This window comes from Xenopus laevis, chromosome 1S (assembly GCF_017654675.1).
Source record: "Xenopus laevis strain J_2021 chromosome 1S, Xenopus_laevis_v10.1, whole genome shotgun sequence".
Taxonomy (NCBI): domain Eukaryota; kingdom Metazoa; phylum Chordata; class Amphibia; order Anura; family Pipidae; genus Xenopus; species Xenopus laevis.
The window spans coordinates 80741938-80759988 of NC_054372.1; the positions used below are offsets into that span (position 1 = coordinate 80741938).

Sequence of the window (18051 nt, forward strand, 5' to 3'; positions counted from 1 at the left end):
TCTCTTACCTTGCAATACTCATTTCCACACTACTGTCTTACCTGACTGGTTCAGATGTTTCTACTTCTGGAAGTAGAACTGTGATGCTACCATCTGGATCAGGTTTTCTGGTTACCATGGGTTTCTGACCCAACATATTAGGAGCAGTGCGAGCAGCAACAGTTTGCTGAAGACCACCCATAGTGTTCCCACGGTTGGTGAGGATAAAGTTATAATATGTTTTGGGTTTGAGATTAGTGATTAATTTCTTTGTGGTTCTTCCATCAACCTCCACCGTCTGGATATTGTACTGAATCTAAAGAAATTTTAAAAATGTAATATTTAAAAAGTGGTAACAGGTTAGTAAAAAAATGTATATGGAAGTAAAATATATTTTCTCCTATAATTTACTTTTAACATACGCAAAATTGTTAAAACTACTAACTGACAAACACAAGTCACTAATGACCATAGAACAGTGAATGCTGTGATACAAATATATGTGTTTTGTCACAGACAAGAAGCCAAATTGTTAAAAGCAAATTCCATAAACACTTTCAAAATAAAAATATGCAAAGTGAAGCCTTCTGAAATCAGAAGGTATTTACTTGTCTCATACCATATGCACAGCATATACACAGCACTGCCTAGATACCAAAAATCTGAGTTTTAATTCTCCCAAGGCATCATGGGCAGAGACAAGCAAATCACTCCTTTATGTACCTTTGGCCAACTATGCATCCAGAACCGCTGGTTTATAGCATAGATACAGCCTAATGGTTCAGAGCCATATACCCAAACTTGCAGACAGCCTGTTTCGATCTTGTTAGAGCTCATCAGTGCAAGATATTGGAACATGGCTTCTGAGGGTTAGGACTTGGAGAGTAGCGAAATGGAAAACCGAACCTGGTTAGAGTGAGATTAAAATGAGCCAAAAAGCCCTTCACAAGCAATTACATGCAAAGTGAAGCCTTCTAAAATCAGAAGGTATTTACTTGTGTCATGCCATATACACAGCACTGCCTAGATACCAAAAATGAGAGTTTTAATTCTCCCATAAGGCATCATGGGCGGAACCATAACCAGGTTCGGTTTTCCATAACAAAACTAGTAACTCAGTTGGATATATTCATATTAAAGGGCACCTATCACTGAAAAACTGTTCAGAGCCTGCACTCAGATAGGGGCAAACAATGTTTTGGCTTTCAAATTCCACAAGTGCTTAGACACCTGCACTGGAAGAGAGCTCCCAGTTTGGGCAGCCATTTTGAAACATGCACATATTCATGAGGGGGGTTCCTCAGCCCAGTCAACATGCTCTTACACCATGCACATGAGCATAGTGAGCAAGTCTGGAGATTTGTTTTTTTCTGAGCATAGAAGTCACCAAATATGGCTGTAGAAGCATGGATGGCTTAGCAATTTAGAAGTGGCAGGTTTCGGGGTTTTTTTTGTTTGTTTTTTGGTGGAAGAGACAATTTTACCCTACCAGAGTGTAGGTTCTACTATCATTTTTCAATGATAGGTACCATTTAACTGAGATTTGGGATTGGGGATCAGAGATTCAACTAACTTTACTTGTGTTACCAAACAATACCCTAACTCAGGGCTGCAGCCCGCGACCCCCCTTGCGTGGCCCCCCACATGAAAGTTTGCCTGCTGTATCTGCTTACCATGTGTAAGCCTTAAAAGGTATCACTACAGAGATAACTGGCCTCTGCATTGTGTAATCAAATTCAGACTGTAATCCCATGTGTTGTTCATACATGTAATCCCACCTGCATTGTTCACATTTGTGACACCTCTATGTTTCACATCCCTTAAACCCTGTACTGTTCACACCTGAGACCCAGACTGAAACTGCCCACATTATTCACACCTTATTCAAAATGCTAATGGGGAACAAGCACTGTGTAACTGTATGTAGTACATCTATCAGTGGAAACTGTCTCCTGCTCTGTTCTGCCTTCCTTATGCTCCCTGTGTGTGCCATATTTGCCTGTCCTACTCTGCCTGTGTGTGTGTGCCATACTCTGCCTTCTCTATGCTCCCTTTGTGTGCCATACTCTGCCTTTGTGTGCCCTGCTCTGCTTGTGGAACATAAACCTGGTATTTGTTCTGGGGGTTTGTTAGCATTCAAAAATTATTGTTAGGGGCCCTAAGATGTTTAATCATGTGCTGGGGGGTGCTGTGTGTGTACAGGGAGGAGGCATATGAATTTAAGGGTAGGTCTTAAAGGAACAGTTCAATGTAAAAATAAAAACTGGATAAAAAGATAATAAATAGGCTGTGCAAAATAAAAAATGTTTCTAATATATTTAGTTAGCCTCAAATTTATAAAGGCTGGAGTGAGCGGTTACTTAACAAAATAGAACAGAACACTACTTCCTGCTTTTCAGCTCTCTAACTCAGCGACTTGAAGGGGGCCCACTTTGGATATACATAACTGTTCAGTGAGTTTGAAATTGATCCACAGCATTCAGCTCAGATTCAAAAGCATCAGTTATGACCCATGTGGCACCCCATCAAGTCACTGATTGATTGCTGCCTGGTAACCAATTAGAGGAAACCAAGAGAGCTGCAAAGCAGCAGGAAGTAGTGTTCTGTACTGTTATGTTACACATCCAGTCACTCCTGCCTTTATACATTACATTTCTAGCTATCTATATTGAAAACATTTTTTATTTTGTACAGCCTATAAATTTACCCACTTTTTATTCTGAACTGTTCCTTTAATATGACTTTTTTCACATATGAGTGATAAGTGATATCCCTGCAGTGAGCACAAATCATTTGGTCTTTTGGTATGCTACTACCATTAATGTGTACAGGGTCTTGTGGTAACATGGGTGTGGTTTAAAGTGGGTGTGGTTTAAAAACAGGGAGTGGTCAACACTGCCTTCCATTATCGGCCCTCCACCATGAAGGTACAGAAAAATTCCGGCCCTCTGTACCACAGAAGTTGGACAGCACTGCTCTAATGTAATCTGTCTTTAGAAGAATAAGACTAAGAATGCATAAAAATGCTTCTTTTTATACAGTTTATGACATGGATGTCTCATTTATCATTAACTGCACTGCTTTCCTCTATGCCTAAGAATGCATAAAACTGCTTCTTTTTATACAGTTTATGACATGGATGTCTCATTTAACATTAACTGCACTGCTGTCCTCTATCCCAACCACATTTCAAGTAATAAACAGATACCTGACTTAAAAATGTCTTTGGTGGAATCTCCATCCTTGCAAATAGGAAGAAATACAAAAAATTAACACCAAGCAGCAAACTTTGCCCAGTCAGGTATTCAGAGAATGTTCCAAAGGTGAAGACTGCACACTCAGAAATTGAAAAAATATATTTATTCCATCAAGTAAATAATACAAAACATAAAGGCCCCATAAATATAGGCCCTACGCGTTTCGACCGTTTAAGGTCTTCGTCAGGGGCAAAATATATATTATGTATATTTTGCCCCTTATGAAGACCTTAAACGGTCTAAACGCGTAGGGCCTATAATTTATGGGGCCTTTATTGTTTTTTTTTTATTATATTTAGCTTTTTTATTATATTTTTTTCACATGAATTTACAAAATCACAATACAGAAAATTATAATAACAAAAAAAAAAAAAACCCACACCCACCACCTAGCTCTGGGAGATAGACTTTTCCATATTTGTTTAAGTAGTTACATAAATCTTAGGTTTATAAATCCTAGATATATAAATCATCACATACATGTATATGTTTCCAGTAGCTTGCTATTTTGGAGTTTATTCCTTGAGAGCAAGCAAAAGAACATTCATATGTTGCAGTTTGATTCAATTCATTAACAATTGCTTGTTTTGAAGGAGTATCTTGAGATTTCCATTTACTTGCAATTGCAATTCTAGTTGCGAATAAAGAGTGATATATCAAATATATTTGAGCTTGATTACACTGCAACCTCAAGTTTGGTTCCATGAAGCCCAGTAATGCTAAGGATGGAGTTAACGAAATGTTCATTTTTACGATTTTTTGGATCATGATCTCCACTGATTTCCAAAGGGTTTGCATAACCGGACAAGACCACCAAATATGCAAGAAATTGCCTGAACCACCACAATTTCTCCAACATTTATTAGATGACCCATATATTTTATGTAGCTTATATGGAGTTAAATACCATTGATAGATTATTTTCCTAGCATTCTCAAGATGGTTAACACACTTAGAATAAAAGGATGGCGATTTAAAAGCTTCATTCCATTGTTGCATTGAAAACGATTGTTGTAGATCTGTTTCCCATGTTTGCATAAAGTGAAATTTTGGTGGTTCATCTATTAGTACTAAGTGTTTATACAATGCCGAGGTACCTTGCTTCTTAGAAGCTGGATTTTGAAAAAACTCTTCCCAATGAGTAGGTAACCTATTGATTTGGTAGATCCACTTATACGAGTAATGACGGATCTGTAAATATTTATAAAATTCAGAATGTGGCAAATGGAATTCTTTTTGTATAGAGCCAAATGACCCATGACCCTCTATTAATTGTCGGAAATAATGTACCCCACTTTGGAGCCATGAATTAAGTTGTAAGGAGGGTATATCCATAGAAATAGTGCTTAAAGTTAAGAATGGAGATGGAAATGGTGAGCTATATTTACAATTGCGTATTGATCGCCAATTCTTAATTATCCACCCTAGTGGAGTGGAATATTTTGTAAATTACAAACTATTACTGGATTTACAGATGTAAAAATTTGATTTGGAGACCAAGGGTATAAATATGAATTCTCTATATCAACCCAATGTTTAATTCCCTTGGGTAAGTTCAGCTCTGCTATCTGATCCAGCAATATAGCTTTATGATATAATGCTGGAGATGCTAGACCTCCTTTTTTTAATTCTTGTTGTAAGATTTGCTGTGATAAACAAGGTTTTTTTGAGTTCCAAATAAATGTTGTAAAGATGCTTTGTAGCTTCTGGAGATATGATCGGGGCAGGGCAATTGGTACTACCCGCATCAAATATAGCACCTTAGGTAAACATATCATTTTTAGGGCTTGTCCTGCCTATCCAAGATATAAACACCGTTTTCCATGAGGCTATTTCATCTCTTATTTGCTCTAATAATGGAAAGAAATTGTCTTGCAACAAATTTTTCGTAGTGTTTGATAAGCGCATACCCAGATATGTGATCTCTTTCTGTTTCCATTCAAATGGATAGATACACTTTAACTCTTCCATAATGTGTTCAGGAATATCTATGCCCAAAGCTTGAGTTTTAGATTTATTTAATTTATATAGTGATATATTACTGAATCTTTCCAGGATTTGTAATAAAGTTGGTACTGCTAATTGAGGATTAGTAAAAAACAATATTATATCATCCGCATAAAGCCCAATTTTATGAGTCATGTTTTGACTCATTATGTTTTGTATTGTTTACTTGATGAAATAAATATATTTTTCTGAGTGTGCAGTCTTCACCTTTGGAACGTTCTTTACCCTTGGTGACTCTATTGGGGAGACCCGTAAGTACTGCACCTCATTTTTTTTAAATTGGGTGTGCGCTGTCTGACTTTTTTGTTTAGTTATCCAGAGAATAACCACAAACTTAGACACTTTCTTTGTTGGAAGATATTCAAATATGAATTAAGAGCAGGGTCAATAGGCGTCACACTAGTCTAGTTCAAGACACCACTCCTTCTCCTTTTAGATTGTTCTTTTGAGCTTCTTGTTTCAGTTATTGGTTGTATTTCTGTACTTGCAAATGTGCAAGTATCTGAACAAACAAGGAAAAGTTGTGCTCACCACTAATTTATAAAACCATTAGGCGGGGGGGGGGGAATGAGGATGTGACCACAAAATACATGTAGCCCCCACCCTTCCCTGCTATAGTCAGGTGATCCCACTGGTGTCTAAATAAAAGGGCAGCCACGTTTGGGAGTTTTACTTTGAAAGCAGCTAGTAAGTTGCAGGTAAAACTTAGTCCCTTTGTAAAATGTATAATGAAGCAATAGAATTCTTAATGAATCAGATGAAAATTAAGCATAGGACTGGCCAGATACGGGATGACTTTGATGTAGTTGGCCAGCGTAAATATATTGTAATGTATGTTCCAACAATCCCTGTTTTGTTTAAAGGGTAACGCATTTTTCAGTAGCAGTATGCACCCAATTTCTTAAATATATTGATAATGTGTTGTCTACAAGTAACTGAACCCCTGGGTAATAGTGACAAAATGTAATGTAATTTAATGTCTGGTGCAAAAAAACAAACATACATTGGGGCAACAAAAACCCTGAATTTCATAAAAGCTCATTTTAGTGCCTCAAAGTGACAATGACAATATAAATTTTCTTTTCAACATATTAATCTGCATTAAAAGTTGCCTACAGGTCATGTTGACCATTTTTCACTGATAGTTCTGCTAATTGTTACTTGAAGGTTCTAAACATGACATGTTTTGCCAACTTGACTGTCCATTCTCAGCCTGACATATAATTCTTCACTAAGTAATGCAAATTTCAAAAGTAAAAGTAGTAACCTCCACTGTATGCTGGCAAATGCACGGAGTTTGTCAGGTAAAATGGGAGACCTGGAATTAATTGCATGCTCTAAAAATTATGATATAATTGGTATCACTGAGACCTGGTGGGATGAAACATGTGACTGGATTGTGAATTTAAATGGTTACACCCTTTTTAGGAGGGACAGAGGGATTAAAAAGGGTGGAGGAGTGTGTTTGTATGTAAAGCATGAATTAAAGCCATGCGCTAAAGAAATAACAATAGCTGGCACTGGTGAGGGTGTAGAATCACTCTGGGTAGAGATTTTGACTGGGCAAAAGGTAACAAAAAGAATTATCATTAGTGTATGCTATAAACCACCTCGTATAAGTGTCGAGTATGAAGCCCAGCTACTCTTGCAGATACAAGCGGCTTCACAGCTGGGTCAAGTTGCTGCTATGGGTGACTTCAATTATCCAGACATTGACTGGGGTAATGGGGTTGCTAAGACAGAAAAAGCTAGTAGGTCTGTGACAACGTTTTATTCCAGCTCGTTCAAGAACCTACTAGGAATAACTCTCTTTTGGACCTTGTAATAACTAACAATACTGAACTCATCTCTAACATTTGTGTGGGTGAGCATTTAGGGAATAGTGATCATAACATGGTCTCCTTTGAGATTCTGTTGCAGAAGCAATTCTTTAAGGGAGTAACTAAAACACTAAATTTCAGACGTGCAAACTTTGACAGTATAAGGGCATCTCTGCAACATATTAAGTGGGAAATGCTTTTCACAGGGTTAAACACAGAACAAAAATGGGAAGTCTTTAAAATGCTGCTTAATAAATATACTTGTCAGTATATTCCACTTGTAAGCAAGGAACGTCGTTGCAAAGCAAAACCTTTTTGGTTCAATAGAAGCATTGGTGTTGAGGTGGGTAAGAAAAGACGTGCTTTTAAGGCTTTCAAGTTAGCTGGTACAGCCGAAACATTTATAAGGTACAAGGAGGCCAATAAATCATGCAAAGAAGCTATAAGGCAAGCTAAAATTGCTATAGAAAAGGATATTGCATCAGGCAGTAAAAAAAATCCAAAATTATTTTTTAAATATGTTAATAGTAAAAAAATGAAGCAGGAAGGGGTGGGACCCTTACTTTCAGAGGGGGGTCAGCTGGTTGATGAAAACAAAATAAAAGCGCAGATTCTGAACTCATATTTTTCATCTGTCTACACAAATGAGGAATCAGTAAGTGAAGGTTTCCTTCTTAACAGTCCAAATTCTAGTAATACAACTAATGATGCATGGTTCACACACGAAGAAATTCAAAAGAGACTAGAACATGTTAAGATTAACAAAGGTCCAGGGCCAGATGGTATTCATCCCAGGGTAATTAGCGAGCTTAGCTCTGTGATTGCCAAACCTCTTTACTTAATTTTTCAGGATTCATTGAGATCTGGCATAGTGCCGAGAGACTGGCGAATTGCAAAATGTGGTGCCTCTATTCAAAAAAGGATCCCGTTCTCAGCCTCAAAACTATAGGCCAGTTAGTCTAACGTCAGTGGTAGGAAAGCTTTTCGAAGGGTTAATAAAGGATAAGATACTGGACTTCATAGCAAATGATAATACTATGAGTTTGTGCCAGCATGGTTTTATGTGTAATAGATCTTGCCAGACTAACTTAATTTCTTTTTATGAGAATGTAAGTAGAGACCTCGATTCTGGGATGGCAGTGGATGTGATTTACTTAGACTTTGCTAAAGCATTTGATACAGTGCCACACAAAAGGTTACTGGTTAAATTAAGGAATGTTGGCCTGGAACATAGTATTTGTACCTGGATAGAGAACTGGCTAAAAGATAGACTACAAAGAGTGGTGGTAAATGGAACATTTTCTAATTGTTGTTAGTGGAGTACCGCAGGGCTCTGTACTAGGTCCCTTGCTTTTCAACTTGTTTATTAATGACCTGGAGGTGGGCATTGAAAGTACTGTTTCTATTTTTGCAGATGATACTAAATTGTGCAGAACTATAGGTTCCATGCAGGATGCTGCCACTTTGCAGAGTGATTTGTCTAAACTGGAAAACTGGGCAGCAAACTGGAAAATGAGGTTCAATGTTGATAAATGCAAGGTTATGCACTTTGGCAAAAATAATATAAATGCAAGTTATACACAATGGCAGTGTGTTGGGAGTTTCCTTAAATGAGAAGGATCTAGGGGTCTTTGTAGATAACACGTTGTCTAATTCTGGGCAGTGTCATTCTGTGGCTACTAAAGCAAATAAAGTTCTGTCTTGCATAAAAAAGGGCATTAACTCAAGGGATGAAAACATAATTATGCCTCTTTATAGGTCCCTGGTAAGGCCTCATCTGGAGTATGCAGTGCAGTTTTGGACTCCAGTCCTTAAGAGGGATATAAATGAGCTGGAGAGAGTGCAGAGACGTGCAACTAAATTGGTTAGAGGGACGGAAGACTTAAATTATGAGGGTAGACTGTCAAGGTTGGGGTTGTTTTCTCTGGAAAAAAGGCGCTTGCGAGGGGACATGATTACACTTTACAAGTACATTAGAGGACATTATAGACAAATGGCAGGGGACCTTTTTACCAATAAAGTGGATCACCGTACCAGAGGCCACCCCTTTAGACTAGAAGAAAGGAACTTTCATTTGAAGCAACGTAGGGGTTCTTCACAGTCAGGACAGTGAGGTTGTGGAATGCACTGCCGGGTGGTGTTGTGATGGCTGATTCAGTTAATGCCTTTAAGAATGGCTTGGATGATATTTTGGACAGACATGATATCAAAGGCTATTGTGATACTAAGCTCTATAGTTAGTATAGGTATCGGTATATAGAATTTAATTAAAAGTAGGGAGCGGTGTATGTATGGATGCTGTGTTTTCATTTGGAGGGGTTGAACTTGATGGACTTTGTCCTTTTTCAACCCAATTTAACTATGTAACTCATTAAGATAATGATATGATAGATATAAAAAGATTATTTTCTGGTGTCAGTATCTCTTTAAGGGCTGCCCTGCAGAGCACTGATTGGGGCATTAGGTTTTCTGCTAAAAACACAGAACAGCAATAGTTGTCATTTAAAATGATATTAAATAGTTACTATTCTCAATTTATTCCCTTAAGAAGTAAATGTAGAAGCACCAAGACCCACCCTATGCGGCTTAATATAGATGTAAATAAGTTAATAGGAAAGAAGAGAAAGGCATTTAAAAACTACAAATCTGTAGGGACAGAAGCTGCAGTAAATTAGTATAAACAATATAATAGTCATATGAAAATGTTTGGAAACCGCCTTAATTCTTTGGAGTTTTGTTTATCATTGGTTTAGCTTTCAAAGTAGCAACTTCCTTTTAATATATAACATGCCTTATGGAAACAGTAGTATTTCAGCAGTGACAAAGTTTATTTGATTAACAGAAAATATGCAATATGCATCATAACAAATTAGACAGGTGCATAAATTTGGGCACCTCAACAGAGATATTACTTCAATACTTAGTTGAGACTACTTTATCAAATTTAACAACCTCTAGGTGCCTCTTATAGCCTTTGATGAGTGTCTGGATTCTGTATGGCGGTATTTATGACCATCCGTCCATACAAATCCATACAATATCTCTCCAGTTCAGTTTAATTTGATGGCTGCCATACTCCATCTGTATGGAGATTTTTGCATTTTCGTGGTAAATCTCACCTTTTGTTCTTGCTACACGTAAAGCGGCATCTCTATCTTTAAAATTTAACATCTTGATAATCACAGGCCACAGAGGGGCACCTGGTGGGGGCCGGCGTGCCAGTACCCGATGAGCACACTCGACCGCAAACTGTGCTGAGAAAGTTTCCTTGCCGAGATTGTCTTTAAACTAAGTCTCTATAAAGGCTTCCATATGGGCCCATTCACGGCCTTCCGGTATGCCAATTATGCGGAGATTAGACCTGTGTTGCCTGTTTTCAAGATTGACGTGTGCAATAAGCAGGCGTTGGTCATGTTGCAGTTGTTGCTTTTGCATTGGTGAAAGGTCATCTTCCAGTGCCCCGATTCTCTGTTATTATTATTATTATGTATTTATAAAGCGCCAACATATTGCGTAGCAATGTAAAGTAAATGTGATTATACAACTAAATCACGAATTATATACATAGAACATATGGAGTTACATACATCACAATCAATACCGGTACAAAAAGGTGAGGAAGGCCCTATGCATAGGCATACACTCTAAAAGTAAGGGAGTAATACACAAGGTGTGGGAGTGGGCACGATTGAATTAAGTGGGTGAGAAATTTGGTACTGTATGTGGTGTTGCGTTTGGTAGTCAAGCAGAGTGAGGGTAGGCTTCTCGAAAGAAGTGTGTTTTCAGAGATTTCTTGAAAGCATAAAAGTTGGGAGAAAGTCGGACAGACCGTGGGAGAGAGTTCCAGAGATGGGGTGCAGCCCTTGCAAAGTCTTGAATGCGAGCATGTGAGGAGGTAATGAGAGAAGAGCTGAGTAGCAGGTCAGTAGAGGAGCGTAGTAAGCGGTTGAGTGAGTATATAGAGATGAGTTCAGAGATGTAGGGTGGGGCAGAGTTATGAAGTGCTTTGAATGTCAGGGTCATTAATTTGAATTTGATTCTGAAAGGTAACGGAAGCCAGTGCAGGGATTGACAGAATGGCGTGGCAGAAGAGGAGCTGTTGCTGAGGTATATGAGCCTCGCAGCAGTGTTCATTATGGACTGAAGAGAGTTACAGTAGTCTAGACATGATATGATGAGAGAGTGAATAAGAATGTTGGCAGCATCTTGGGTGATAAATGATCGTATTTTGGATATGTTCCTTAGGTGGAAGTGACATGATTTAATAAGTCACTGGATATGAGGAGTGAATGACAGGGCAGAATTTAGGATAACCCAAAGGCATCGGGCCTGGGGAGAAGGGGTGATAGTGGAATTTTTAGCTATGATGGATACTTCCGGGATGTTACTGGTGTTAGTTGGAGGAAAGAGAACCATTTCAGTTTTAGAGAGGTTTAATTTAAGGTAGCGTTGAGACATTTAGGTAGAGATAGCGGACAGGCAGGAGGAGACGCGAGTTAGGAGTTCTGGGTTGGGATCAGGAGATGAGAGATAGATCTGAGTATCGTCAGCATAGAGGTGGTAGTGGAAACCATACGAGTTGATTAATTTGCAGAGGGAGGAAGTATAGAGGGAGAATAGTAATGGTCCCAGGACAGAGCCTTGAGGAACCCCAACAGAAAGAGGTAGGGGAGAAGATGCTACTCCGTTGTAGGAGACACTGAAGGAACGATTGGTGATGTAAGAAGAGAACCAGGACAGGGCTGTGTCACGAACAAATGGGGGGACTGGAGGAGGAGAGGGTGATCCATAGTGTCCAATGCGGCTGAGAGATCAAGCAGTATTAGTAGTGAGAAATGACTGTTGGCTTTAGCGGTTAAAAGGTCATTAGTTAGTCATGTCAGGGCAGTTTCCGTGGAGTGCTGTGGCTTAAAACCAGATTGTAGGGGGGTCCAGCAGGTTATTGTCAGAGAGGAATGAAGTTAGTTGGTTGTAGACTAGGTGCTCAAGTAGTTTAGAGATGAAAGGTAGCAGAGAGATAGGTCAGAGGTTGTCAAGATTGGAGGGATCAAAAGAGGGTTTTTTCAGAATGAGGGTGACAAGAGCATGTTTTAGTTGAGAAGGAAACAGTCCAGTTGAGAGCGAAAGATTAAATAGGTGAGTTACGGCTTTGATTAGACAAGGATTGGTATTGCGGAGAAGTTTTGAGGGAATTGGATCAAGCGGGCATTTTGTGTGTTTTATTGTGTGTTCGCAAAGTTTCTGCACATCGTGACGCAGTAAGGAAAGATCTACTTTGATCTCTTCCATTTTAGAGGACATAGTAGTAGTGGTGTCGGCTATCTGCGCTGTCAGTGAGGATTTGGAGTCGGTTATTGCCAGCAAAAGGGAATGCAGGGTAGGTTCAGGAGATTGTTCTCCTGAGATATCTGACTGTGAAGAGACAGGCCCGCCTTGTTGTGAGAGTCCCGTAGCAGCTTCTGCTGTTCCGCCGCCATATTGGGAATTTGCTTTTTGAAGCTTTATGTTTTCGCTTTTCCAGAGCTTTTGTATGGAATCTGGGTTGAAAAGTGTGTTTTTATCGAGCTATTTAGCTGCCCAAATTTGGCTCAGGATAGTCGACACAGCTATTGCTTCAGCACTCCACATGTACTTTGAATTACAATATATACACATCAATATGGGACTTAGCCTCCAAATGCAATCCTAATAGTATTAGGTAAATAGCCATGCAATAAAAGTTAAGTTAAAAGGCAATATTTATTCTCCACCATGCCATATGTGTTAAAACCATTTAAAATAAGCAGCGCTGCCTTGGGGATGGGGATCCCTCTACCCCACTTATCTAACACTATTAGATTCAATTGGAAATGGGGAACTGCATGCAATTTATATTCTGTTAGGTGAACCCGCCAAATTGTTCCCAGTTGTAATGTATTATGATTCGGTGCACAAAGCCTCAGTCCAAATAAGTCCGTAGGTAAGTGTTCATATAAGGAGGATAAATGTGTGCTGTCACATCTGGCATCAATATATGGAGTAGTCCAAAGTGGTTATATGCACCAATAAAGTCCTTAAGTCCGTAGTAGGGGACTAATTGGTCCCATGGGGATAATCAGTGTTGTGCCTTACTGTGTGTTACTTAACTTTTATTGCATGGCTATTTGTTACCTAATACTATTAAGATTGCATTTGAAGGCTAAGTCCCATATTGATGTGTATATATCTCTCCAATTCAAGTTAAATTTTATGGCTGCCAAGCATGGACAGCCTGCTTCAAATCATCTCACAGATTTTCTATGATATTCAAGTCGGGGGACTGTGACGGCAATTCCAGAATACTGTACTTCTCCCTCTGCATAAAGGCCTTTGTAGATTTCGAAGTGTGTTAAGGGTCACTGTCTTGTTGGAATATCCAACCCCTGCATGACTTCAACTTTGTGACTGATGCTTGAACATTATCCTGAAGATTTTACATAGTAAGTTAGTTAGGTTGAAAAAAAGACACACATCCATCAAGTTCAACCGTTGAACTTTATTTTAACCTGCCTAACTGCTCTGTTGATTCAAAAAACCCATTTGTTTATACTGGGTTGAATTCATCCGACCCTCGACTTTGACAAGGGCCCCAGTCCCAGAACTAGCCACACAGCCCACAGCATGATGGAACCTCCAACAAATTTGACAATAGGTATCAGGAATGTGATCTTCTTCTGCTATGCAAAGCGCTTTTTGTTATGACCAAATAACTAAATTTGTGTCTAATCAGTCCAAAGCACTTTGTTCCAGAATGACTGTGGCTTCTCTAAATAAGCTTTTGCATACAACAAGCGACTGTTTGCGGCATGAGTGCAGAAAGGGCTACTTTCTCATCACCCTGCCATACAGATGTTCTTTGTGCAAATTGCGCTGAAAAACAATGTACAGATATACCATCTCTTCTAGTTCATGCAGGAGAAGAAGTGCTTAAGGGGTGATATGATAACTACAGTATGTATAAATATAGAAAGGGATCACATAATAAACTTTTTTTGCACCGTGTTAGCACGTTGAGAAAGTTATAGGGAAGAACTTTTGATATGAAGCATAACAAAAGTGGTGTAAAGGTGATACCTTTATTGGCTAACTAAGATAATAATCACAGCAAGCTTTCAGAACATTGCAGTTCCTTCTTCAAAGCTGATTACAATGAAGCTATGTTGGCAATGACATATGTAGCCAGAGACTTACAAGGCACACTACAAAAAGACAAAAGACTATATACTATATTTCCTGATCCACCTCTTCTGGCATTTAGGCAACCTCCAAACCTAAGGAGACTTAGAAGTTTACTTTCAGGACCCACGAACAATGGGACCCAACCATGTGGAAGAAAGAGATGTAAGACATGCCCACACATCCTCTCCGCAGACAGAGTACACATTCCTGGCAGAATAGAGTAATACTATATACATGGCCACTACGCTTGCTCGTCCAGCAATGTGTTTTATGCAATAACATGCATAAAGTGTCCAACAAGTGGCATTTTCATTGGAGAAACTGGACAAAGCCTCAGAAAAAGAACCAATCACCACCGGTTCACAATAGGGATGCACCGAATCCACTATTTTGGATTCGGCCGAACCCCCGAATCCTTCGTGAAAGATTCGGCCGAATACCGAAGCGAATCCGAACCCTAATTTGCATATGCAAATTATGGGTTGAAAGGGGAAAATATTTTTTACTTCCTTGTTTTGTGACAAAAAGTCACACGATTTCCCTCCCCGCCCCTAATTTGCATATGCAAATTAGGATTTGGTTCGGCCGGGCAGAAGGATTCGGCCGAATCCGAATCCTGCTGAAAAAGGCCGAATCCTGGCCGCATCCCGAACCGAATCCTGGATTCGGTGCATCCCTAGTTCACAATTAATAATAAAAAATTGGACACACCAGTGGGTGAACATTTTAATAGCCCCAACCACAGTCTGGATGACTTTCAAATTTCTGTCATCAAACGCAATTTCGAAACAGAAAATGAACGCAAATCGTGGGAATACAAACTCATGCAAACCTTTAGTCTGGAGACAGGACTAAATTTAGGCCATGGATTTATGGCTAATTTACAAAGACTAGAAACAGATGCATACATTTGTGGCGACAACAAACTACTACAGGAATCTGTTATCTACTTCACACAAATTATGCTTATGTGTTGTTTCTCCTTTTGTCCCTCACAGTTTTTTTGTAAACAAAATGCTGTGTATATCAGTGCCAACATAGCTTCATTGTAATCAGCTTTGAAGAAGGAACTGCAATGTTATGAAAGCTTTACACCACTTATGTTATGCTTCATATCAAAAGTTCATCCCTATAATAATCTCTCAAAATACTTTATTTACCAGTAGGTAGCTGACAAGGTCACCTATTCCGATTAGAAGAAAGGAGGTTCCGTCTAAATATTCGGAAGGGTTTTTTTTTTACTTGGGCTGTGGATTTCTGTCACTGAATCAAATGGGAGAGGCAAATGGGAGAGTCTTCAAATGTTTTTTTTTTTTATTTGCTATATATATATATATATATATATATATATATATATATATATATATATAGAGAGAGACTAAAAAGGTTGAACTTGACGGACATGCCTTTTTTCAACCTACTGTAACTTACAATGTTACTATTGATAAGATCATAGGCCTACTAGTATCCAAGGCTACTGTGATAATAAAATCTATAGCTAGTGTAGATTTGGGTATATATAGTTTATGTGAATGTACAGAGGGGTCAGTGTGAGTGTGTGCATGTATGGATGCTGGGTTTCAATTGGAGGGGTTGAATTTGATGGACTTTGTTTTTTTTTTCAACCCAATCTAACTATATGTAACTAGTCAGGTCAAGCTGCAAATACAACTAACATGTTTCTTTTAATTTAGTTAAACTGATCATATCTGCTTGCTACTGCCAGTGCCGGGCCAATCCGACAGGACGCCCTAGGCAACCCGGCCGGCCACCATGCTCCCCAACGTGCTCACTCTCCCCTCCGTGTGTGCACCTGAATGCAGTGTGCGAAAACATGCGCAAAGCACCGGAGGGGAGAGCGCCGGAGGTAAGAGGGAGGGGATATCTCCGGAAAGCGAGGGGAGAGTGCCAGAGGGGAAAGCGACAGAGGGGAAAGAGTCGTAGGGGAGGGAGAGCAGCGAACATGGACTAGGGGTAGGTAGAAGACAGTCACTAGTGCCCCCCTTTCATTGCGCCCTGGGCAGGTGCTTCTTCTGCCTACACCTAGTTCCGTCCCTGGCTACTGCATAAAATAATAGGAACTGAAACTGTCATAAACAACTGTATATGAATATAATCCAAAAAAGAAGCTATGCTCTAATTAAATACAAAAATTCTAGATTTACATGTGATATAACCTATGAAAATTGTTTAAGATGTAGATATAATGTTTAGATCACGGTATAAAAGCTTTTTGTTTGGAGCCGTTTATTGCTGTATTGCCAATATGCAGTGCTGGTGCACCTCTTCAATAAATCTTATCTTCTGATTTTGAGCATTACATGGTGGTCCAGATGTGGTGATTAAGGGAGAACAAAAGGATCTTCTCACTATGTAATATGTATGTTCAGTGTATATAGTTATAGGACCTTTTATCCAGAATGCTCGGGACCTGGGTTTTTTGGATAAGAGATCTTTCCGTAATTTGGATCTCTACACCTTAAGTCTACTAAAAGAATCAATTAAATATTAGATAAAACCAATAGGATTTTCTTCCAATAAGGATTCATTATATGAAGAGATCAAGTACTGTAGAAAACAGAAATTGCAGAGGCAATTTAAACATTGAGATATGACAAAGAAAATCACATCTGGAAACATTCTAACATATAATCTACTACATACAGTGCAAAGTGCACCTTTTTTGGAGTTGATCAAAAAAGAGAGGTCTGACAAAAATACTCCTAGTCATCACGAAATTTCTCAACTAGGTAGACAAGGCTAAGATTCTGAAGGTCTACAGACAAATACAGAGAACTCCATAAAACCTTCTTCTGCATATCATTCGTCATATCCAGCAGACGAGTATTTGGTCCAATATGCAGAAAGCTACTTAAAGCTCTTCACAAGCTCATTTCGGGGATAAAACCCCTTGGTCAAGCATTGACCAAGGGGTTTAATCCCCGAAACGTTGCACCTTTCTGATAATAAAAATGCAAGGGCTTGTGGGCTTGTCCCTGCTTGCACCTGCCTTTGAGTGCCAGTGAATCTTTCCTTGTACTGAAAAATTTCACTCATCACTACTCGTGATCCATCAGTGTCCACAACATCTGCACTGATGACCTCAGGGTATCAAGACACGACCATTGGCATGAATTTTTTCTATGCTGGCTTGCCACTCTGCCAGTCTTCTGTCAGAGCAGGCATTCAGTGCAACAGGTGGGGAGGTTGGTCACTGAAAACCAGATTGCCAGCACGGATATGCTAGTTTATTATAATTATACCTGTAATCTTAAGAAATAATTCCCAGTCCCATTCTATTGTGTTAGTTCTATTGTGAAGAGGTATGTGAGTAATGCACTGACATCTAGGAAGTGCAGAAATCGCTATGCCTCAGGCATCCTATTAATGTTTGGTTTTAATAACATGATGGAGGAAAATGCAGCTTGTGCTTTGAATACTAGTTGCACTGAAATATTGCACTGCTGTTCCCACCTTTCCAATCTTTGTGTATTTGCATTGCTCACAAATATTCTCAAATGGTTCACAAATGAGATGGATGTGTATGTGAATGCGACCACTGTGTAAGGTCATTGTGTGTGAAAATATTGCTGACACTAATTTCAATTTGTGAAAACTATTTTGTGAATATTTTCTCTGCCACCAAAAATGTGGAGTAACTCAATAGCAGAGAGTGCATAAATATTCACAATTTGTTATTATGCCAAATTTAAAAAGAGCTTAAGGACAATTACAGCACGAATAAAAAATCTGCAATTTTGTGTGCCTATTAAATAAACTACTCTTATCCA

General features: G+C 39.0%; 1 protein-coding gene across 21 annotated transcripts in view; it reads right to left on the reverse strand.

The window, feature by feature from the left end:
* ptprs.S (protein tyrosine phosphatase receptor type S S homeolog) overlaps positions 1-18051 on the reverse strand; it is a 380500-nt gene that overhangs the window by 93210 nt on the left and 269239 nt on the right. For all 21 annotated transcript variants that reach the window (XM_041579815.1, XM_041579826.1, XM_018243490.2 and 18 more), the window contains one exon: positions 42-295. In XM_041579815.1, the coding sequence (XP_041435749.1) occupies positions 42-295 (254 nt within the window). The remainder of the gene's footprint in view (positions 1-41; positions 296-18051) is intronic.